This window comes from Lipophrys pholis (genome assembly GCF_963383615.2).
Source record: "Lipophrys pholis genome assembly, chromosome: 1".
NCBI classification, from domain to species: Eukaryota; Metazoa; Chordata; class Actinopteri; order Blenniiformes; family Blenniidae; genus Lipophrys; species Lipophrys pholis.
Window position 1 is genome coordinate 2,404,513 of NC_137635.1, and position 25,139 is coordinate 2,429,651.

Sequence of the window (25,139 nt, forward strand, 5' to 3'; positions counted from 1 at the left end):
TGCATAATGTAAATGGTATGATGAGTAAACACGGGGCTGCGCTCGAGTGTTTAAAAGGGCCGGCGCGTGGTTGGGAGGAGGGGAAGCTGAAGGGGAGCACTTGTCATTTATTCTTCTGTGTTTCTGGATCAACCGGCAGAACAATAACAATCCTTGCGATCATTTTGGGAGCATGAGGATTACCAAATGTAAGAAAATCTAATTAATAATTGTACATTTGCAAGGGAGTCATTCGGCAAGGCCCTTAACATGTTACAGAATACAAAACTGCCAAATATTGCTGTATGATCAACTTTTTAAAACACATTTTTGCGTTTATCAGTGATCGATTTCATGGTGAAAAGGACAGAAAAATGTTTTCAATGAGATCATCATTACGGAGATGTTGTGTCAAGTCAGAAATGAGCATCCATCCATCCACTTATTTTCTTTACCAGCATCATCCAAGATACAAGGAGCAGAGATTATAATGAATGAAGAGCTTTCTTTCTGAAATCGTGATGGAAATAAATATTTGGAAGGTAATGATGTAAATATTTTAATAATAAAAAAACACACATTTTATCACTGACTGGGTTGTAGGTGTATTGAAGATGATTAAATAAAGGAATACGCATCAAACATGTTTATCGTAACAACATAAACAAACAATAAATAAGGATTTACCAGATATTTAGTTTTTATAGCACGAGAAGAGTTAGGCTTTTCATTGGTCCGTTAATCTTAAATCAAGTTTAAAAGACTGATAGAACAATTGAAATAAAGAAAATCCTCGAGGGAAAGCAATTTATTATGACCCGATATTTCACATTTTCTTTAAAAACTTTTATTAATTAGTGATTTTGCACCCCAAGAACAAGTGAGACAGTCGCATTACACGGGAGTGGCATTTATCTGAATATAAATCTAATGCAGCTTTGAGCAGGGACAGTGATCATATCCCTTGATCCCAAACCCTGAGGGATGCCTGGTTTTTTTTTAGTTAGACGTCAGATCTGAGAAATATGAGCGAGTCAATACTTCCTCCGGGAGCACTGTGTGTTTGTGTGTGTTACTCCTCATGATTGGATGATTAGCCCACCATACTGTATTTGATACACTGTTTTGTACAAAGAGATGCTCAAGAGGCACTTTAAAGGCGGATCACTGAGCTGCCCCTCATGCTGAAAAGCACTGTCAACAGTCCCTCAAGTGTTTCTGAAGATCATCTAGCATGCTCTTTACAAATGTTTATACAGGCTGATGTGTATATCCTTGAGTCGTAACACCCCCCAACACGTCCCCGCCGGGCGCACCAATGTCTTTTGGGAACTGTTGTCTCCGAAGACAGATTGGGACAGGAAGAACCATGTCTCGCCTTACATTAGAGTTTCAATCAGTCCCCTTCTTGATAGAGGCAGAATCAGAAAATGGAAAATCAAATTCAGTTGGGCAATTTTCACTGTCAGTGGTTATAAACTGACAGAACAATTAATCAACACGAGCATGTTGTGGAAGGAAATTCTCATCAGGAAGTCATCAGTCGCCATCAGTGCTTCCATGCCAGTGCATCAAACAACACAGGTATAACAGCAGGTTTGTTTATCATCTCTGCCTCCTCGCTTTGCTTTTTGTCAAGCTGTTGTAAAGGTTTGGTGCCATCTTGAGGCGAGACCAGTAAACATAGTGCACTTGACTCAGAGGAAGGACCTCTGAATGATCCTGATTATCATACTTTTGTCAATTTAACAGTGAATTAGTACAAAGTAGATACTCAGGGGGAAAAAAAATGTTTGTTTTTTGTTTTTTAGTCCAGTTCTTTTAAATTTCTGTCAGAGTTTTGGTAGTTTGTCATTTTTAGAGCTCTTGCATCTGTTCGCTTTACTATTCATCCATCATTGTTCTTATTGAACTGAAAGTAGATGCTAAATTTAGAAAAATGGACAGGCTGGTTAGTTCATTAACTTCAGTACACATAAATAAAGTGCATCTCAAAAACATTCACTGACTGATAGCACAATTGTTTTCTTCCATTCAATATTTATTTTTAAGCATTTTAAACAATAATAACATGCAGACGTTCAAACAAGCCTGTTACACCAGTTCCACCAGTTCCTTATCCAGAAACTTCCAAACTCTGAATGTGGGCTTCTTGTAAAACTTCCTGTAAAATTTGCATTTATTTACTATGGATTTTAATTTAACGCGAATGACACACAATAATAATAATAATAATAACAATAATAAACTATGTAAAGAAAGAAAGAAAGAAAGAAAAAAAGAAAGAAAGAAAGAAAGAAAGAAATGTCATTGCAATGTCACCCTGCACAAAATACACAAGAATCACTCACCCAAAATGAGAAATATTGAATTATTGCGCTTCATTTAGTTTTATGGCCCTCATTCATTCATTCATTCATTCATTCATTCATTCATTCATTCATTCATTCATTCATTCATTCATTCATTCATTCCAATAAAGCAATGTCTCTTTTAATGAAGCGACTTGTGTGACCACTTCTGTCCACTGGGTGGCAGCACTCATGTTTTCCTGACCCTGCTTGCCAACCAGCTTCTTCTCTTCTACTCTTGTTGAGCATTGGACGGTGGGGCGTTCAAGTACCATACTTGAATTCCGGTTTTCTACTACTCGTTACAGTGGTTTTCTTTGTTATTATTTCAGCTCTCGTAAACAAAACATATTTCTAAAACCTTATAAACACTTTAAGAGTCACTGCACGTTATTTTTCACGTTTTCCAAAAGCCTCAAACGCTCATCACCCTATTTTCCGCAGGGACCGTGAAGGCAGCGCCGCTGAGGCTCACATTGCAATACATTGCGGCATGTCGGTCGCTGCTAGCGTCTACACAACAGTGACAGCATGCTGGTTTCCCGCATAGCCTAGCAAGCCCGAATGGGGACAAAATAGTAGTTAACAACCTTGTATTGTTGTTTGTTCAGGCGAAGGTGTCAAAATGGTGAAGGAGCAGTTCCGAGAGACGGATGTGGCGAAGAAAATGTGAGTAAAGCAGAACGTTAGCTGGTTAGCTCGTGAGCTAGCTGCAGCCAATCAGCACTGGGAAGTTTGAGTGTGTTTGAAAGGAGTGTAGGAAGCTTTCCTGGGCTTAAATAACGCCCCAGATCCTCATTTGTGTTTATTTCAACATCTCCAGTTGTTGTCCTTTGAGTCGTGTTTATGTCGATCGTGTCATTTCGAACGCATTCGCTCCAGAATAAGTGGAACCAGATCGATCGCTTTCTGCTCAAGTTCACGCTTGTTGATTAAAACTAGCGTGACGTTCTTCACACACCAGGAGCTCACTGCCTAATGAGATGGTCTCTGTTCGTCTGTGTGTTTACAGAAGCCACATCTGCTTTGGGATGAAATCTGCTGAGCAGATGCGTCAGCAGGCTCACATCCAGGTGGTCAGTAAGAACCTGTACAGCCAAGACACCAAACACACTCCTCTGCCCTACGGAGTGTTGGACCACCGCATGGTACGACCCGGAGACCCAAAGAAACACCTTTCACTTACAATACAAAGCATGACAACATGGTCTAACCACATTTTCTCTTATTTACAACCCTTGTGGATCGGCATCAGCAGTGTCGCAACTAATAGTAAAAAATTGAATGTCATATGTCACCTTTACCATTAAGGTGATCATTTACATGCAAGTTACTTTGCATTTGGAGAAACTTGTGGTTAACTGTCTTGCTCCAGGACACTTCAACCAGGTCAGTGAGAGAGAGACCTGGAGGATTGAACCGCCAACTTTAGGACTGGAAGACAACCTGCTGCCCCAACACCCTTATTTTAATCCAATAAACAGCTTTGTCTTTCCATCACATTCATTTTTATTTTTTCCTTTTTCGATGAGTTAAAAATAATCAATCTTATCATTTGTACCACTTTGGGCACGGCAACAATACTGTTCAAAGTGCTTTAATTCCATGGATAGCTGCCGCAAACAGTTAGAAAGCGAAGTAAAAAAAAAAACAAGAATAGATAACAGAAACACATTTGAATAAAACTGAAAACATTTAATTGAAAATGAGACATCCTACAAGAGCTAAAAAAAAAAGTACAGCAGTTAAAGATGCATTGCAAAATAAAATACACTTTATCCAAGAGATTCGTATCAGGCCAACATAGAAATACATCCGGCTAAACAGTTTCACATTCACACCAATAGGCGATTCAGCAGCACCGATTACCTCACAGTCATGTTTTTGGACCGTTGACGCAAACTTGTACCAAGAGAAAAGACACGCACTCACAAGGATACCCTGCAAACTCACTGTGATGCGAGACGCCAACCTGAAAAGATTTAGTAAAAAAAATGGATAAAGCAGCATGTTGCACAACCGCCTGTGAGGCAGCGCTTCTGTTGTGTATTGAAAATGGAACAAACAGCAAATTCCCAGATGAAATAAAAGGATATCGAGCATAAAAGAACAGCTTTTTAGAGTTCAGTCAATATGAGACACATGACTGTGGGTAATGAGTGTTTATTACATGAAAATCTGTTCATTCAGCCACTGCTTTTTATTTGTCTAATATTGATATTGATCAGAAGCAAATTTAGATCTTTTAAGTTCTATTACATAGATTTACAAAGCTTTTCTTTCAACAGTAATTATGAATACGACGTTAATCCAGCCTGTGCTTGTGGTGGTGAATAAAGTGCCCGTTAATTCTTGTCATAAAAACAAAGCAAAACGTTGACATTTTGTTATTCTCATAGTATAATGACCCGATTCGATTCCATTATTTTCAAGACAAACTCAATCATCAGGCTGCCACAGTTGTAACTTTGATTATGAATGACCAATCTATCATTTAATGAAATTTCAGACGATCTAAATTAACATTTTACAATGTTTTATCCCTTTTAGTTTTAATGGAATAAACCACTATGTCTTGAGTTTGACATCATAATTGGTTGATTTCATGATCTGTGCAGGGCACCAGTGAGAAAGACAGACCGTGTTTGACATGTGGGAAGAACCTGGCAGATTGCTTAGGACATTATGGATATCTGGATCTGGAGCTGCCATGCTTCCATGTTGGCTACTTTAAAGCCATCATAGGCATCCTACAGGTAAGTTCACAGTCTGATGTGATTATAAGGAGTGTTTGCACACTATGTATTTCCATACATGGGAAATGTGTATATATTTTAAGTAGGTCAGATCTGCTGTGCAGCAGATTGCTCATATTATGCAAATCTAAATCTAAATGATCTAAATCCGCTCGTTGATGAAAGATTATGTTGTGAGGCTTGCACCATCTGGAAGCAGAACTAGAACTATTCCTCTAGATGTCAGTAGAGTGTTACAGTTCAAACAAGTAGACTGAAGCAGAATCTTCCAGTCTTCTCATGAAATCCTAGCTTTATACTATAGCATTTCTTGATTTAAATCTTTGCTTCAGAAACAGATTTCCCTTTCCTACTGTAATGTGGTATTTCGTCCCGTTCACAGATGATTTGTAAGACCTGCTCTAGCATCATGCTGACGAAAGAAGAGAAACTGCAGTTCATGGATCACTTGAAACGGCCTAACCTGGCCTATCTCCAGAAACGCGGCCTGAAGAAGAAGATCTCTGATAAATGCCGCAAAAGGACAATCTGTCTAAACTGCGCCGCCTTCAATGGTGACAAGAGACATTTAGATTTCAGATATTCTGTCTTCAACTCTCACATTACAGTGTAAATAATTCTTTAAATTAAATCATGTGTTGTTTTTACTCTAGGACCAGTGAAGAAATGTGGCCTTCTTAAGATCATTCATGAGAAGTATAAAACCACCAAGAAAGTAGTGGACCCCTTCGTCTCAGAGTTCATGCAGTCCTTCGATATCGCCATCGAACATAACAAACTTGTGGAGCCTCTGCTCACAAGAGCTCAGGTGATTTACCTTCAGTGTTTCACTCTGGTCTGGAATTTCTGTTTATTATTTATCAGTTGGTTTGAAATGAAAAGTTTTGCCTTGTCACATTTCTCCTTGATCCCACGCTCCTTTGCAGGAGAACCTGAACCCTCTGGTGGTGCTGAACCTTTTCAAGAGGGTTCCTCTGGAGGACATCCCCCTGCTGCTGATGAACCCCGAGGCGGGGAAACCTGCTGACCTCATCATCACTCGTCTCCTCGTGCCCCCTCTCTGCATTCGACCCTCTGTAGTCAGCGACCTTAAATCAGGCACCAACGAGGACGACCTCACCATGAAGCTGACAGAGATCATCTTCCTTAACGACGTCATCAAAAAGGTTGGACCTGGGAAAGCAACCTTTAATGCTATACAGGAAATCAGCTTTTAGAACATTTTACAGTATTGGAGGATATCACTGGTCAAGACATTGTTAAAAGCTTTCAACCTGCTCCTGCTCATCCGGAAGACCCTTCACAAAGCTTTCCGTCAATTTAGACTAAGCATTGATCATGAATTTTGGTCAGACCTTCACCTGATCGTATGACGACATGGAGCCTTGAATGCGGGTATCAAATTCTTTATTTTACAGAAAGACTGAGTGAATCTTTGTGTTATTCAGCATCGAATGACTGGTGCAAAGACGCAGATGATCATGGAGGACTGGGACTTCCTCCAGCTGCAGTGTGCCCTTTATATCAACAGCGAACTCTCTGGCATCCCCCTCAACATGGCACCTAAGAAATGGACCAGAGGCTTTGTGCAGAGACTTAAGGGAAAGCAAGGTATCTATAAAGAAATATGGAATATTCACTTTGAAATATATAAAAGTCTTAACTTTAGTTTGTTTTTGCTTTGAGGTATTCTCTGGGGGGGGGGGGGGGGGGGGCTATATGGATATTTAATTGATCAAAATGCAAATATATGGTAATTTAAATGATACAATTGTGGAAATAAATCTTTTTGTAACTGCATATCACACATTAATTAGATATAACACAATTAGACATTAGGATTCAAAAATAAAAATATGCAACTCTTGTTTTACAAAGTCAAAAATAAATGTATCCCATGAGGAAGAACTCACCGTGTAAATGATAAAATAAGTGAATAGGGAGGTGCCTTATAATTTTTCGACTGATTCTAAAAAGACACAGAAGTAAATTATAGCTCAGTATTAAATATCTTTTAATGGGAAAATACACTCTGGTATTTCTGTGACTGCCCCAAAAAGTGTTGAGTGATTCTTATGAATGTTTTCTTTAATGGCTTCAGGTCGGTTCAGAGGAAACCTCTCTGGGAAAAGAGTGGACTTCTCTGGCAGAACTGTCATTTCACCAGACCCAAACCTGAGAATCGACGAGGTGGCGGTCCCGGTGCATGTTGCCAAAATCCTCACCTACCCCGAGAGGGCAAGTTCCACCTTTATGACTGAGGCTAATTCACTTTGAGCCTCTGACCGGAGTTACACTGTCTGAATTTGCTGCCGCCTGCAGGTAAACAAAGCCAATCTGGAGCTCATGAGAAAACTAGTCCGCAACGGCCCGGATGTTCACCCCGGAGCCAATTTCATCCAGAACCGCTCCACGCAGATAAAAAGGTTAGGCTGGAATGGAAAGCAGTGCTCAGAGTGACGGAGAAAGCAATAATCAATCCACTTTTTCTGTCTTGTCAGGTTTTTGAAATACGGAAACCGTGAAAAGATCGCTCAGGAGCTGAGGTTCGGCGATTTGGTGGAAAGGCACCTGATTGACGGGGACATTGTTCTCTTCAATCGACAGCCGTCGTTGCACAAACTCAGCATAATGGCTCACATTGTAAGGTTTTACCAAAACGTTTATTTGTTAAAGTGTCATAGCTACATTGACTTCAGCAGCTTAATGAACCCATTTTAGCTGCGGGCTTCGGTTTTTGTTTAGCTTCTTCTATATTTATTTAACTGTGTGTATTCATCTTAACCCGCCAGGCCCGAGTCAAACCCCACAGGACGTTTCGGTTCAACGAGTGTGTGTGCACGCCGTACAATGCTGACTTTGATGGGGACGAAATGAATCTTCATCTACCTCAAACTGAAGAAGCCAAAGCTGAAGCTTTGGTCCTGATGGGGGTACGTGCCCTCAGAGACACACACACACACAGACCTGCCAGTCACTGTTGACTTTCAAAAGCGGCTGTTTCCAGGAGCTTCATTGCTGTGAAATTGGGGTTTGACACAATTGATTATCTTTTCTTTCCTTCCAGACTAAAGCGAATCTTGTCACACCGAGAAACGGCGAACCTTTGATTGCTGCTATTCAGGACTTTTTGACAGGTCAGTGCAGTGACGTGTGGCAGAAATATCTCAGTTCTCAGTTTTTATGTCACGTGACGTTCCTGGATGACAGGCATTTATCTGTTAAATATGTGATGTATGACTATTGAGGCGACGCCAATATTTCAGCATGAAAATGTTTCTCAAAATGTGAATAATTCGTGAAAGAGATTTAAAATAGTCGTTTTCAAGGTGTTGGGTGAGTCTCCTCCGTGGACATGCAGTGAGCTGGTGGTTAAAACTGTTAATTATTTTATTAAAACACATATATTTAGAGATGATTTTAGTGGGAAGAAGGTGAAATAAAATGATGGTGCAATTCTAGTAATAATAGGGTATGTGAGAATCATTTGGAACTCCTGTGTCCACCTAAGAATTACTATTTGGCTTTTTTATTTAAAACTGAACTACAAATGATAAAACCAAATGATATACAAGTATTTGCCTTAACCGAGTGCACTAGATCAATATTTGAAATGCAGCTACTTTTAAGTTACACTGAATTAACTGCCTATATCTGCCACCCAGCTGCTTACCTCTTGACCTTGAAGGACACCTTCTTTGACCGATCGAAAGCCTGTCAGATTGTGGCGTCGATCCTTGTGGGCAAAGATGAAAAAGTCCGGATCGCTCTGCCTCACCCGGCTATTGTGAAGGTACGCCACTCAAATGAACGTGTCGTATAAATGTGCATGCGACCAATGATTAACAGTTTAATGTGTATCCACCAGCCCATGGCTCTGTGGACCGGTAAACAGATCTTCAGCATGATCCTGAAGCCCAGTAAGGAGTGTCCAGTCAAGGCAAACCTGCGGACCAAAGGCAAACAGTACTGTGGGAAAGGAGAAGATCTCTGTTACAATGACTCATGTGAGTGTCTTTAATGTCGACGTCTACCTCGCAAACCTCTGTTCTGGTGCTCAGAGTTAAGCTGTTTTCACATAAATATAAAGGAAGTTTCTCGATCTTCTGAATACTAATGATTGATCTTCCAAATAAAGGTGTCCTTTCATAATCACTTTGAAGATATATTGGTTAAGTGTGCCATTAAAGCAGTTTAGCTGGTGAATATGACCGGAGGTGATTTGACAAATGAAAAAAAAAGTACAGACACAATCTCACAGGAGGGAAAATTTTAATCTGGCTTTAAATATACCATTATCAGGAGTTCTACATCAGGTGATTAGAATGTTCAGATGTCAGTGTTCATGTTAGTGTTTTCAGTCTGTAACGATGTAGTCTGTTCTATACCGAGAGAAAGCAAACCTAATACTGGATGGAGTGTTATGAGTGTGGAATACATTAGATTGCACATGTTTATCAAATGAGCTGCTTAATGTGTATATGTAATACAACTTGAGCTGTTGGATTTTCCATGTGATCATTAATTGGGACTCCGTGTGTCAATCTCAGCTGTAATCATCACATCTGTTTTGTGTCCTGGTCTATCCAATTTAAGATCACCTGCTCTGGGTGGGTGAGGACAGGTTGCAAGACTATTACAAGGAGAACACAAAAATACAATCACTCACAATTTAGAATCACCAAATAACTTCAACTGCAATTTTTTCACTTTGAGAGGAATCCAGAGTGAACTCACATGCACGGGGAGAACATGCAAACCCATCAGAGAAACCTTTCTTCTGCCCTCCGTTCTGTCTCATCCACCCCTTCGCAAGCTTCAAACTCCCCTTTGCCTCCAAAATAGCCGAGCTTATCCAAAAATGAAAGCTCACTCTCTGTCAGCTTGACTCTCCACCTAACCTGAAATAACTGCCATAATCCACTCCTCCCTCTCCACTGGAACTGTTCCTGTTCTATTCACATCAGCTGCAATAACCCTCATTCTCAAGAAACCCGGTGCAGACCCAAACAATTTCAATAACCTCCGTCCCATCTCTAATACTCTATTTATGTCCAACATTCTTGGAGAAACGGTTGCATCCCAGATCAACACAAACTTAACCAGCAATAACCTGGCCGCAATCACTTCATCCAATCCCACACCCTTATGTCCCAGCCAACCCCCGTCACTTCAGGTGTTCCACAAGGTTTTGTCCTAGGTCCTCTCCTCTTCACACTCTACCCTCGCCCCCCTCGGCAGTATCTTTCCAAAATATAACATCCAGTTCCACTGTCCCGTGGATGACACCCAGTTCCACCTCTCCACTACACCCTCCTCCAGCCTCCTTCCCATTTCCCTTTGCGAATGCTCACAGGAAATGAATACCTGGCACTCACAATTCACTCTCATCAATCCACAATTGACGGCATCACCATCAAAATTGAAAGCTCCGTCATCTCTCCCACCTCCAGGTTAAGAGTCTGGGTGTCATCCTCGACAGCTACTTGTCATTTCAGTCTCACTTCAGTAACGTCACTTGCTCAGCTTTCGTCCACGCGTGATACACCCACCGCCTCCGTCCGTCACTCACAGCCAACAGCAGCGCCATCCTGGTTCATGCCCTCATCACCTCACGTCTGGACTATTGTAATTCAATTTTCTATGGCCTTCCTCTAAAAACCCTCCTTAAACTCCAACTCTACCAAAACTCAGCTGCCCAGATCCTCTTCCATAACTCAAACTTCCTCCCAGTTCACCAACGCATAGATTTCAAGATTCTGGTCCTCACATTCAAGATAATCCACAACATGTACCCCCATACTTAATCTCGATCTCCTGTACATTAACCCCCTCCCCCCCCACCCCCCATCTATCCACCCCTCTGTACCGCCAGCTAATCTATCCACTATGCGAGGGGTAAAGCCTTCGGTAGCTTTGCCCCCCACCTTTGGAACTCTCTAAAGTGCACTCTAATATATTATGACTCGGGTCAATGTCATGGATGTTTGAAAACAAACGCGTAGATTTTTGGCTGTTATAAAGGAGACCTCCACATGTTCCCCAAATTCCGTGGTGTAATTAGCGAGATATCTTCTGAAAAGTATCACTATATGGTTTTTTTTCCCAGCTTGTTTTTATTTCTACTCATGACCTAATGATTGTCTTTTTCTCTTGGCACGCTTCAGTCGTGGTGATTCACAACAGCGAGCTTATGTGTGGCACCATGGATAAAGGTACCTTGGGATCTGGCTCCAAGAACAACATTTTCTACATCCTGCTGAGAGACTGGGGACAGCTTGAGGCTGCCAACGCCATGTCTCGCTTGGCAAGACTTGCTCCAGTGTATCTATGTAGGTGATAGACATTTTTCCCCAAAGTGTCTTTGATAATACTCTGGTAGTTTGATACGCTTTGGGGAATTGATCACGCAACGATTCTTTAGTTATTCTGAATTTATGTTGTTTTAACTTTCAGCCAACAGAGGTTTCTCTATTGGAATTGGTGACGTGACACCTGGCCAGGGTCTGCTCAAGGCCAAACACGACTTGCTGGATGACGGTTACAAAAAATGTGACGAATACATTGAAGCTTTGGCGACGGGCAAGTTACAGCAGCAGCCAGGCTGCACGGCCGAGGAGACTCTGGAGGTACAGCACATCTCGTTCATCCACTTTCTTTTTCATTATGCCCTGTGAAAGCAACACCTTCCTACCAAAGTGACTCATCCTTCGAAAGACTGATTTTCTAGAAAGGCTCACAAGACGAAACACTGATGCTGTTATTAGTACGAGGAACGATTCTGCCACTGTATTTAGTGTTACAGACACGGTCTGGACAGCTTGGAGGAAGAAACTCTAACAGTGTTGGAGCGTTACAAGGAGAAAACGAATGCTAACTAAAGCGCAACCAACATTTGTTTTGTCATTAAAAAAAAATGTATATTGACATCTGCAATTGCTCTAAAATCCATCATTGGTATGATTCTAAATCCACTGTTCACATGTCCAAACTGTCTCAGCCTGGGCTCCCGAGCTTCATCTCTAAACAGCTCAGCTGTCACTCTGATCAGACAAAAGTTCTTATTCCAGCTGATATGTGGACAAAAGTAAACATACCATCATTTTTCAAATAATTATATATAGGAAGCAAACCTGGCAAGCAATTAACTTAAGCAGTTTCTAATAAATCTCAAAAGTCTCTGCCTCAAAGTTATTTTCATTTCAATTCATCTTCATGCCCTGTCCGACCCTCTGTGGTCTGTGTTCCGTGAAGAAAACCTTCAGAATGATCATGCTTCTATAGTTCATGTGTTTGATGTTTTTATGAAATGCAGCTCCCAGAATCCGATCAAAGTCTTTGTCACGAGTACTTTCAGACTGCTGATATAAAACCAAATACTACCGAGACGGACTATTTGATTTGTCAAAGGAGCTATTGGCCGCATTTGTATATCCTATATTAAGTTCTACTGCCACAACGCAGCTGCTGGAGTCTACAACACATAAAACGTTCACTGTGTCATGCCTGAATGGAAAAACAAAATCAAAGAGAATTGGGTTTGCTTTAGTTCGTTTCTTCGTCTTTGCCCCACTTTCACTGTCATAAGTGGACGCGATTGTGATGGGAAACCTTGTGCAGGGGGTTAGATGACGTGCACGCCTTCAAGGTACTAATGCTTTCTGTCCGATGTGTTTGTCAATAGGCCCTCATCTTGAAAGAGCTGTCCGTCATCAGAGACCGAGCTGGGAGCGCTTGCCTCAGAGAGCTTGACAAGAGCAACAGCCCTCTAATTATGGCGCTTTGTGGCTCCAAAGGTAAGCTCCATGGAAATAACATGAAACTATTTCCTTTTTGTAAATGCAAGGCTCATTAATAATATTAGGAAAAGTACAGCGGGACCATTTTTGTTTGGGAACGGGTTAGAAGTTGTTGGCAGTGTGACAAACCAAAGAGGTAGCTGACACAGCAGATGTCACAACGCTTGGTGTGGGTTGTGTAGATTGATCTATGGGATGCGACGCCTGTAAAGTGTCTGCTGTAACAATAGCACGCATTTCTTTTATTCACACTCCGTAATCCAGAAATAAACAAAAATGACTGAAAGCATTACAGAAGTAAGTGTCTAGTTTTTATTGAATTTAGGTCAAATGTGTCTTTGAGAGAAGATTACTCCCTGTTGTCATCCAAAGTTCACAAATCAACACCTTAATAAAAACTTATTTATAAAAAAAAATAAAAAATTAAGCGAAATGCTACACTCTCGGTACTTGCTGACTGATTTACTGCAATTTGCTTTTGATATTTGCTGATATTTCCTTTAGTAATCATAATACAGTAATTACAGATTGGATAGTTTGTTGCACAGCTAGGAAAGTACTAGTTTACTCAAGTGTGATTCAACCAAAGAGAGCACCGTGTTTGATGTAAGATGAGCTGAGGCTCTTCTATTATTATATAACTAAAGAAAATCAAGTCATCTTTTGTGATCGAACCACTTCCGGATTGGGAGTTCCTTTTTTTTTTTTTTTTTTCAATTTCCATTTAAAGTTTTGTGCACCGTTTCTCGTCTTTGTCTTGTCTGTGTACGTACAGGATCCTTCATTAATATCTCTCAGATGATTGCCTGTGTGGGCCAGCAGGCCATAAGTGGCTCTCGAGTTCCTGATGGGTTTGAGAATCGCTCTCTGCCTCACTTTGAAAAACATTCAAAAGTAAGCTCTGATGTATTTATGCATTATTTTTAGTGTAATCCCACAAAGGGATGATGTGTAAATGGACGACACTTGCTAAGTTGTCAGCATGTCTCGTGTTTCTTAGAAAGCAGACGTAAAATTCAATGTTCGATTGTAAGCGTGATGTGTCACATTCACTTCTTAATCTGAGCTCTCTTGGCTATTGAAATGGAATTATTCAGGCATCTGTTTGTAAAGAATCATGATCAAAATAAAAAATAAAAACCCTGTTATAAACAGCACTGGGCCTGGATGACATAAAACTGCATGTGTGGCCTGTTTCCAGAGTATCCAGACACTCAATTAATGTCTCAGTGATGATTTCCCCACAGCTGCCGGCTGCTAAAGGCTTTGTGGCAGACAGCTTCTATTCCGGTTTGACACCCACTGAGTTCTTTTTCCACACTATGGCTGGTCGAGAGGGTCTGGTGGACACCGCTGTGAAAACTGCTGAGACTGGATACATGCAGGTAATTGTGTGCTGCCCCACCCCCCCCCCCCCCCCCCCCTCCTCCCAGAGTTATGCTGTCATGCTGTTGACAAATGGCAGAATGAAAGCATATCCTTTCCTACAGTGTCTTCAAAGGTCTCTGACTCTTTTGGAAGTTACACAGTGTATTTAAGTTTTAATTTTTCTGCCGACTCATGTACATTCTTACTTGTGTAGATCTATACATTTTATTTCCATCTTTATCCAATTCGGGGCTCCCAGCTGAATATTGAAGCCACTTTTTACCCATGGACAGTCAAACACAGTCACATTCAGCATTTACTCTCAAATGCATGTTTTTGGACTGAACAAAACCCAAATCCCACACGAGGACATGCAAACTCCACACAGAGAGGCTGTTGTTACATTATGGGGCATTCAAATATTCGGGGCAAAATATTTTTGCTGCCCCATATTGTAATTTCTTTTTAACGTTTTGGGAAACAATTACTACTCAAACGAAGGACAGAAACCTGAAAAATGTACTTGAGTTTGCCACTTCTGAGTTTGTGGACTCTTCACTTTTTAATTCACCACTACAATTAAACAGTCATATCTTTCAGAAAGCAATACATGGCCATGAGAAGTATTTTAAAATAGTTTTGCATGAAACAACTGCAAGTAGTATAACATCAAGAAAGAACATTCTCCGATGTAATTGACCATCTTGAATAAAAATTTTGCAAACAGCCGTGCAAATTAAATAAAGCGTTTAGACATCAGCACCTAAATATTTTTGAGATTTTTTTTTTTTATTCTTATTTTTTTTTCAGAGGCGCCTGGTGAAGTCTTTGGAGGATTTGTGCTCGCAGTACGACCTGACCGTGCGCAGCTCCACTGGGGACATCATCCAGTTCATCTATGGAGGCGACGGCCTGGATCCAGCTGCAATGGAGGGAAAGGATGAACCGCTGGAATTCAAGAGAGTGCTCGACAACATTCGCGTGAGTCAGATTGGGACCATATAACATGAACGCACATATTTATGTTGACGATCACTGCAGAGTTCTGTTTTTTTGGGGGGTTTCTTTTATATGCAATCCTTTACTTTTACATTTATTGAATAAAATAATGGAATCGAAAGAGATGCGTTATTGAAAGCAGAAGGCTTTTGGGAGTTTATTTTCAGTAGGAATTCATTTAAAATGAAGATGCCCTCAACAATGATAGATAAATAGTAAATGATAATTACTCAGACCAATCTGAAAAGAAAAATCTTCAGGTTTAGAAGTTGGTCATGTCTCTTGTTCATTCTTATCGTTTATCTCTTGTTTATTTATTTTATCCACAGTTATGTAATGAATGAGGCTGTAACTGTTTTGTTTTATTATTCATGGGGACTGCATATTGTCAACTCATTTCCTCATGTAGAATGTACACACATACAAAATAGTATATTAATTTGTAGATTTTTTATTTTTAATGTTTCAGACCCTGTTCAGTGTTGCTGAAGATAAACAACTACTGACACTCGGCGTAAAAACAAACCACCGTGTAGATACTTTTCCAATGCAAGTATCAGTGGCAGCTCTAAAGCAGAGAAACTGTTAATAAATAAATAACCTGCAGCTGACTGTCTAAGGCAAAAAAAAAATTGTGACACAGTTTAAGCATCTCAAGAGTACGGAACAGTTTTAGGGCCACTGAAATTCGGAGGCTAATAAAAAAAAAAAAAAAAAAACATTCGCGGCCTCAAAAAAAGTCGAAAATCAAATACGCGATTTTTTTTTTTTCACAGTGGAAAAAAAAGTCCGTCCATCCACACTCCAGCGGTGTGACTGCTTCCTCAAAATGCACATTAGGCGGTTTAATGAAGTGATGAAAAGATGCTTCAGGACAGAATGTAGCTCATAAACACGGTGCAGTTATCATCAGTATCAGGACCAGAAGAGACAGAGCAGCCTGCAGCCTTGTTCTGTCGAGGAAATTCTTCGAGTACGAAGGACAAAGACACGGATCCCGGGCTGCTTATTTAAATGTTCTTATTAATCAAGGAAATCCTGTGTAAAATCACATGTCCATAAGCAGTAAGCAACCCGATATAGTCAGAATTAAGTGATTTAATGTGATTTCACATCTACGGGCAAATGATGAGGGACGGATAGACGTCTCTCCGTGAAAAAAAAAAAATCTCGACTTTGATTTTCGACTTTTTCTGAGGCCACAAAGGTTGTTTTTTTTTTCTCCGAATTTTTTTTTTTCTTCAGTGGCCCTAAAACTCTTCCGTACAAGAGTTTATGTCAATAAAAGCATTTAAATGTTCTCTCTTGGACATTATTTTACCAAACAGTTTGAAGTAATTTGTTTGCTTTTTTTTTTTTCCTTTGCGATATTCAGGTGTTAAAGTGCATTTACTCAGTTTTAAATGTGATGCTATTACGCAATGTGCATTTCTTTAAAGTTAAAAATCCCCGGGGTCGTTCGGGATCGCTTCATATTTGTAAATACAGGAGCGACGATATTTAGAGAAATGGAAAGTTATTTTTCCATAGGTTGTATTCAAAGACCCTTTTTTTTTTTTTTTTAATTTCAGGCACAGAGATCGTGTACGTGAACAGCATGCTCCCTATACAGCGCTTGTTAGGTCCACTGCTGACTCTGATTTGACTCCATTATCAAGGGCCAGCATGCAGAGGGAATGGTAGATAATAGAGGACTGGCGTTAATAAAAAAAAGATATTCATGTCAGAATTGTTCGTTCTGAAAAATGGCAATATTCTTCACTTCAGTGGGGGGGGTTGTTTGAAAATTAACATGACCTTTAACTACCCAAAAAGAACCGGGATCAGTATTATCAGAATTCCACTTCACCTTCAAGTAGATTCAGCTGCAAATAGGATCGTCCATTACAAGCCCTTATCTCCTCAAGCTGCCCAGCACTGATGTCCTTCAAAATAAATGCTCAACTTTTCCTTTCCTTTTTTCTTTCCTCCGACCACAGGCGGTGTACACGTGTCCAGACGAGCCCGCGCTCAGTCAGAATGAGCTCGTCCTCACGGCTGAAGCCATCATGAAGAGAGCCGACTTCTTGTGCTGCAGAGACAGCTTTTTGGAGGTATTCTCGTCGCATCTCACGTCTGTATATCAAAATTATACTTATACAATTATACTTCCCCAAAGAGTTTTACTTAGTTTAGCACAAGAAATATTGGGAATAGTTAAGAGCTCTAATCTGTCCAGTGGAATGAAAATCCCAAAAATATCTACATTGGTATATTCAAAAGTTTAAGTTGTTGTTTGGGAACAATTAAAAAATGTGGTTTGGATTTCAAAGAATTAGAAAACATTTCTAGACAATAATTCATCTCGTCAAAGGATTATAAGTGCAATCTTCATCAGTATTTTCTTCCAAGTACTTTAAGTATTTTCATAAACCATCTGGACACAAGTCTTAAAAAAATAGCCATAGAAATGTTGGGGTTTTCTTTCTTTCAAGAAATGTGAACTCATTTGTTTAATGTAGTTTAAGGTTATGAGTTCATAACTGTAGGCTCTCTTGTGTTCAGTACAACAACAACAACAACCAAAAAAAACTTTTTGGTTAAGTTTTTTTTGTGTAGGTCAATCTTATTTTTTTTTTCTTTCTTTCCTTCTTGAATTACAAAAACAACAACTTCATGATCCATAGGTTTGATCCGATTTGTTGGAAAGTGTAAAACGGATCAAAATGTTCACGAGTCACTTTCTTGATTCAAATTTATTCTAATCCAAGTTGTGAGAAATCCTCACAACACATCCACACATTGATGCACAATTAACAGTAAACTGTATTTTCTGAACGGAGTCATTTTCATCCTGTTTCCGATGTTCACGGTGCCGCACTAGTGCGTACTGATTAGAGACAGAAATAAAAAGAATGGACATCCTTTGACTTTCAGTGAGCAGAAAGGTTACAGATCAATACCTCCATTAAAGCTACTGCCTGTTACACTCAGTTGAATGCGCTACTTATTAATACATGTGAATTCTTTCCCCCCCCCGATGTGAAGGAATTAACTGACACTGGCTCAGAGAAGTACCTGGAGGTACAGTGACCGAGCATGTGGAGTGAAGTTTACTGAAAAGAGAATGCTGTTTATTACGAGTGAATACAAAACAATATGGTCGTGAAAAGATCTGTTGACGTTCTAATGCAATAAAACCAGCCTTGCTATTGTGCTCACACCGGCATTTGACGTGGGAGTGTCGATGGCCTTTCCAAAGATTAATAAATGTGTTTTAATGCTTCCTATCTTTCACATTGCAACTCTTTATTGTTGTATCTAACAAAAAAATGTGATTGATTTCATATCGGACACCAAAGTTAACATTGTCATTGATATTAATATTTAGGTGCAGCTAAGAGGATAGCTTAAACATGAGCAGGATGAGTTCTGAACATTTAGAGGAATTTGCTTTGTAAACGTGGGAGAACACTTGAATAGTAAAAAAAATTGCAATTTGTGATTTTAATCTGTGAAGACGTCCATTTTTACTAAGTTTTTGAGATTATATTCTCTTGAGCGTCTATAAAATACACCCATACAGTGAAATAATAGTAATGAAAGAAGACATTTTAATATAGTTTATATATTTATCTGTTTTTTAATATTGGTGATGATCATTTTGGCAGTAAGTGTGCAACACTCCAACAGCAGCATGGTGACTTTTTGAATCAAACTCTGGTTTGTGGTTTGAATGAAAGCCTGCAATCGATGACACTTGCTCCATTTTTCCCCAATTATAGGAGATCAAGAAATTCATAAAGAGTACCTCGGAGAGGATCAAGAAGACCAGAGACAAATACGGGATCAACGACAACGGCACGAGTGAGGTAGGTCGTCGCTGGACATTCAAAGTTTGGCCTGTTTGACCTTCGATAGCAACTTTTTCTGTCTTGCAGCCCAAAGTCCTCTATCAGCTGAACCGCATCACGCCCACGCAGCTGGAAAAGTTTCTCGAGACTTGCAGGGACAAATATATGAGGTACCTATTTTTATTTTGTCGACCGTTCTCAGCACACCTTCTGAGCTTTAGTTGGAGTGTGCAACTTGAAACCGCAGGAGCCACAAGAGATTTATTACTGCAGTCGAAGAGGAAAAACATTTAACAATGAGATTGTGCAAAGAAAAAAAAAAGATGAAGTGCATGCTTATGCTCCAAAAAAACCTGGAAAAGCCGTGGATGTATTTCTGCAACATCCGATAAGGTAAAAAGAAACTACAGCAACTTTTCATCCAGAGGTCAGCTTGTTCCATTTGAAATAGAAAACCCAGATTTTATTGCAATTCCTAATCGAAGTGTGTGCCGCAGCTTTTCAGGCTTCGGAGCATTTTAGCTTTTTACTTCACTCATTGTTTTTTCAACGCTGACGGAATATATAAACTGTGTCGGACGACGTGTTTACTCATGCAGAGCCCAGATGGAGCCCGGCTCGGCCGTCGGGGCCCTGTGCGCCCAGAGTATCGGCGAGCCGGGAACTCAGATGACACTGAAAACCTTTCACTTTGCCGGCGTGGCGTCCATGAACATCACCTTGGGCGTCCCTCGCATCAAAGAAATAATCAACGCCTCCAAGAACATCAGGTAGGATCCGCCATTCGCGAAGGAGGTTCATAATGTTTCCTCTGTCCGAAAATGAAAGAAGAGTTTTTATCTTCAAAGGTTTCTGAAAATTCCCCCCGAAATTAATTCTGCCAGGCGGCGCGTGAAGTCTTTGATAGCGACTACCTTTGGAGATAAATAGGAGCAGTTTTTGTGTTGACCATTTATCACTAACAAGCAGTTTGGAAGCTGTGAAGGTGTCAAAGCCACTTTCCTGACTTCTGGGCTCAGGCAGGATCAGAGTATTTAGCAGATTGAACTCTGCTGGACTTTTCTCTGTGTAACGCCCACAAATATGTTGAGAACTGTTTTCATTAAAAGTCCTCTGTGTGTCCCTCAGCACTCCCATTATCACGGCCCACTTGGACGTGGAAGACGATGCAGACTTTGCCCGGCTGGTGAAAGGAAGAATTGAAAAAACTCTCCTGGGAGAGGTACACCTGCCTTTCTTCTCTAAAGGAAAATATTTGAAGGAGATTGGTCTTTCAAGGTGGCATTGTGTGATAAAGAATTGAACTGACGTGTGAGACAAAGTTCTTTTATTCCCCTCTCCATTTCAGATTTCAGAGTACATTGAAGAGGTTTTTCTCCCAGACGACTGCTTCATCCTTGTCAAACTGTCGCTTGAGAGAATAAGGCTGCTGAGACTCGAGGTTCCAAACACTTTCCTACGTTGACTCAGATCCTGTGTTTCTCAAATCACATCTTCACTTTCACTCAAGAAACATCGATTCTGTTTTAACAACATATAGTTGGAGATGAGGAGTTTTTTTCTTTATAAACTTTGGTTATTATTCCTTCTAGTTGTGCTCTGATATCAGGAGTGTTCTCAAAGTTGAGGAGCTAAAGTTCTAAAAAAAAAAACTCCTTCCCCATTGAAGTCGGAATTGACCCAGAAAGAGCCAATGTCAATAGCAGATACATTTCCCAAGCTTTTTCCATCTTCTTTTCAGTATTGATTTTTTTTCAAACATGTTAAAGAAGAGCTAAGAAATGTCATCAGTCTTGTAATAAAAGGCAGTGAACAGAAAAAAGAGGAAATGAAACCAAAAGAAAACACTATATACTGACTGCATGTCACAAGAGTAAGACGTGGAACTGAATGACAGATTTTTATAAATCATAATGATAATATTCAATGTTATTGATCTGCGTAGTATTAATACATAAAATACTCTATCATCAGAGGAGTCTTTTCCCGTGTCATTTTTGAGTTAAAAAAAAAAAAAAAGAAGAAGCTTTACCTTCATATTGTCTCTAATCTTCCAGGTCAACGCGGAAACGGTGCGTTACTCCATCTGCATGTCCAAACTGCGAGTTAAACCCGGAGACATCGCCGTGCACGGCGAGGCGGTGGTGTGCGTGTCCCCGCGAGAGAACAACAAAAGTTCAATGTACTACGTGCTGCAGTCGTTAAAAGAGGAACTTCCCAAGGTGAGAAATTATATATATAGAATGTGTCGCCAACACCAGACGGTGACTTCCCCTCCGCCTTCGGTTTGTTTCCTCTCATTCCTGAGAAACTTGGTGTGTCTGCAGCGGTAAAGTCGGTTGTGTGCAGCAAGTTTATGTCACCGAATAACAAGTCTACTGCCTTCTAACTATACCATCCTATTTGTTTTTAGAAGCATCATTAGTTTTGTGGAAATTTAATGAGCTTTCAAGCAAGATTCTGCACGCGGAAAGTGTTATATTGCTATGTCTGATTGAACTATTCTTCACAGTTAAACATCGTAGTAAAGAAGTGCGGCTAAATTTCAGCTTGGACTGCATCGATCCATCCCGTGCTGTATTTAACCATCAACTCTCTTTGACGTGGAAGGTGGTTGTCCAAGGAATACCCGAGGTCGCCCGAGCCGTCATCCACATTGATGAACAGAGCGGCAAGAACAAATACAAACTCCTGGTGGAGGGCGACAACCTGAGAGCTGTCATGGCAACGCACGGAGTGAATGGAAGCAGGACCACTTCTAACAATACGTACGAGGTATGAGTCACGGGAGGTTTGAAGCCACTGAGCCGCGACGCACGTGTTCTTTCTTTTGGTTCGCAATCTGTTCTACCGTCTACGTCATATGAGGGGCGAGGAACATCGTCAGCAGCCTCCTTTTTTGCTGATCTGTTCAGTAATTCTTCAGAATCTGTTGGGTCTCAGTTGATTCTTTTCTATTCGGTGACGTGCGTTGCCCTGTGATCTTTCTCACTGCGGGAAAACTTGTGAAGTTGATCCAAACCGTTGGAAGATTTACTCCTGATTTCTTTGCCAGTTTGAGACTTTGTTGTGTGAACTCCGCTTTAGGTTGTCCTCTTATTAATCTGCTTACAAACAGCCTTATGAGTTTATCCTCACTGCGCTATGTGATGTGGATGTCACGAAGTTAGGAGCCACAGTGGGCTTAATTGCGTTTAAGGGCAATATGGAAGGAGGCAGAGATTGTGTGTCATTTCACCGTCATGGGAATCGGTAAGCAATTATTTTTGGCAGTGCTGATGTTGTTTATTTCATCCAGTCTGTGATTTTAAGCCTCTACCCAAGATCTTTGAAGTGGCTGTGTCAATGCGTTTGTTACTTCCAGGAGTATTCGGAGACGATCAAGAATTTCGACAGCAATTACCCCACATTAGTACATGTGTGAAGGTGGGATGGGGCGTTTTACACTTTAGTTTCCCGGAAAGAGCTTCTATGAAGTGGAATTAAAGCCACTTTTAGTTGTTATGAAAAGCCATTGAAGGTGAAGTTAAAAGATGCTGTAAAGCGTTTAATAAATCACATTAACAGAGCTCGCCAGCTCACGTTGCTTCAATGTTATAAAATCACAATGATTGTTTTACTGCTGCTCGGATGTTGATGGCTTTTCAATAACACCGTCCTTCATCTTTTGCCAGTTACCGGGAAATGTGTCTTTATTATGTTGTAAGTGGACATTTTAGTGTCCTCCCAGTCTTTCATTTTGTTACGATTTCAAAGATCAGCATTGTTTTATGACTTACCGTCATCGGGTAAGATGTCAACGGTTTGCCTGTGGTCGTTTTGATTTGGTTCCTCAGGTAAAATCAGTGAAAGTAATGAATTAATGCCGAGTCATTACCAAAACTTGCTAATCCACGTAGAGCTGCACAGATTCCTTTATTGATGGACAGGATTGTAATTTGCAGCTTTTGTTTCTGTATATTTATAGAATATTGTGACAAAAATGTGAATGTTTTCAGGTTTTTCAGTTCATCCTGGCTGAAGCAAGTGACTAACATTTTGGTATTGAATTGTTAGTTGTTTCTTTTTTGTTTTTTTCTTCTTTTTTTAGGTCATTTTGACGTCATCTTTGGTTTTGGAAAACACTAGTCAACGTTCTTAAGTCATTTTAAAGACCAGTCATGACGAGTCAAAGCTTTAATGGCATCACTCAGTGAGTGCTTCTCTCGGGCTATTATAGATAAATTGGGTTTTTCTGACGCAAAGACATTTGATGGAAACTTCGTCTTGTCTGCGTCAAGGCCTGACTGACTTTACAAAAGAGAAGAAATAGCTTCATGGGAGATGGAGCCATCACAATATCGATGCTGCTGCAATGAGTTTCCAGCCTTCTCTGGGAATGCATGACCAAAACACACGAATCTCAGAATCATATTCAGTTCTGTAGAATTAAAATATAAAATGTTTGAAATAATCAACATAATTGCTTTGGTCAAACGAAGCTGATTTCTGTTTCTGCAGAGCCTTTTTCTTTTAGGTTCTGATCCATTTTTGATCCGACTCTCTGTACGTGTTCAGGTGGAGAAGACGCTGGGTATCGAGGCGGCCAGATCTACCATCATCAATGAGATTCAGTACACGATGGTGAACCACGGCATGAGTATCGACCGGCGTCACGTCATGCTTCTTGCTGATCTCATGTCCTATAAGGTACTAAAATCATCTCCCGTCTCCATTTGTCGTTAGATGGACAAGAATTTGATTTGTTTGCAGTGGACTTGTCACACCAATGAACCATAATAACAAAGATGGCTCGGGCCTCACATGGTCCTTAGCACTCGCAGCAAGAGTATCCCTGTGGTTGCCTGTCGGTTGTTTGCGTTTGCACAACAGAACATGTCCCCTGAATCTGTGCCGTCTTGGTTCTGTAAAGGGGGAGATTTTAGGAATCACCAGGTTCGGTTTGGCCAAAATGAAAGAGAGCGTCCTCATGCTGGCCTCCTTCGAGAAAACGGCCGATCATCTCTTTGATGCCGCATATTTCGGACAGAAGGACTCAGTTTGCGGTAAATGACTCCATCTTCTATATAAAAACATTCAGTTTACCTCCCTGTGGCTTTGCGGGGTGTCAATCGTATGTTCTCTTCATTTCAGGCGTGTCTGAATGCATCATTATGGGGATTCCGATGAACATTGGAACAGGTCTGTTTAAGCTCCTCCACAAAGCCGACAGGAACCCGTCTCCTGCCAAAAGGCCTCTTCTCTTCGACAGTACAGACTTCCACATACCGCTGGTCACATAGCATCTCGGAAAGCAAACACACAGGATGTGTTTTGCTTACGGACATTAGGGTCGTCTTCAAAAGTGCCTGCCAGAGTGTCATTCAGTTCCACACAGAAGCAGAGACTGCCTTCCTTTGTGTGTGTGTGTGTTTTTTTTTTTTTTTTTAAACCAAGTTTATTTACATATAAGTTAATGAAAGTTATCTCATCTCAAATCGCAGTACCTGCGAAAAAAATGAAAGTTCAGCATTTGCTCCGGGTTTTTTTTGTGGCTTTATCCATGTTTCTTTCAAGGTGTGTGACGTTACATAGGTCTGCTTCACAGCAGCGTGATGAAGAATTCATGATTAATACTGCCATCGATTTAAAAACAAGAGTGCGGCAGACTCGAGAAGGATGACATTGTGATCGTGGAGCAGAATGGAAACAAACTTCTGCTTCCACTGATATTCACGCTGCAAAATCTCTTCTACTTCTGAAGTTTAGTTTGTTTCTCCTGAAAAGTGTGTGGGATGTGTTTTCATACCAGATTCTGCTCCTCTGAGTTATTGAAGCTGTTTTATATCAAAGGCGCTTATTAATTTACTACTCTAAGGATTTGTATATAATGTCATAAATAAACTATTCAATAAGAACAGAGGAGACAAAGCAATGGTGTTTTTGTATGTGCAATAATTCAAGAATCAAACAATATAATAGAAGTGTCAGCTTTGGAGGTAAATATACTGACGTCACAACAGAGAACGGAACTGATAAACTCAGATGAGAGGTGAAATGTTTTGCAGAGGCAAA

General features: G+C 40.4%; 1 protein-coding gene across 1 annotated transcript; it reads left to right on the forward strand.

Moving 5' to 3' along the window:
- Positions 1–2,577: 2,577 nt before the first annotated feature.
- Positions 2,578–24,997, forward strand: polr3a (polymerase (RNA) III (DNA directed) polypeptide A). The gene is made up of 31 exons (XM_080479678.1): positions 2,578–2,999; positions 3,343–3,478; positions 4,949–5,086; positions 5,469–5,640; positions 5,740–5,894; positions 6,013–6,252; positions 6,535–6,697; positions 7,188–7,324; positions 7,409–7,512; positions 7,588–7,729; positions 7,879–8,019; positions 8,154–8,223; positions 8,752–8,879; positions 8,955–9,093; positions 11,254–11,418; positions 11,543–11,715; positions 12,771–12,882; positions 13,661–13,779; positions 14,133–14,270; positions 15,064–15,234; positions 17,232–17,345; positions 19,017–19,103; positions 19,173–19,255; positions 19,685–19,855; positions 20,214–20,307; positions 20,434–20,526; positions 21,143–21,307; positions 21,696–21,860; positions 23,643–23,774; positions 23,998–24,130; positions 24,219–24,997. Exons 1-31 carry the CDS (start codon positions 2,956–2,958, stop codon positions 24,365–24,367), a joined length of 4,173 nt encoding a protein of 1,390 aa, XP_080335804.1. The 5' UTR covers positions 2,578–2,955; the 3' UTR covers positions 24,368–24,997.
- Positions 24,998–25,139: the final 142 nt, after the last annotated feature.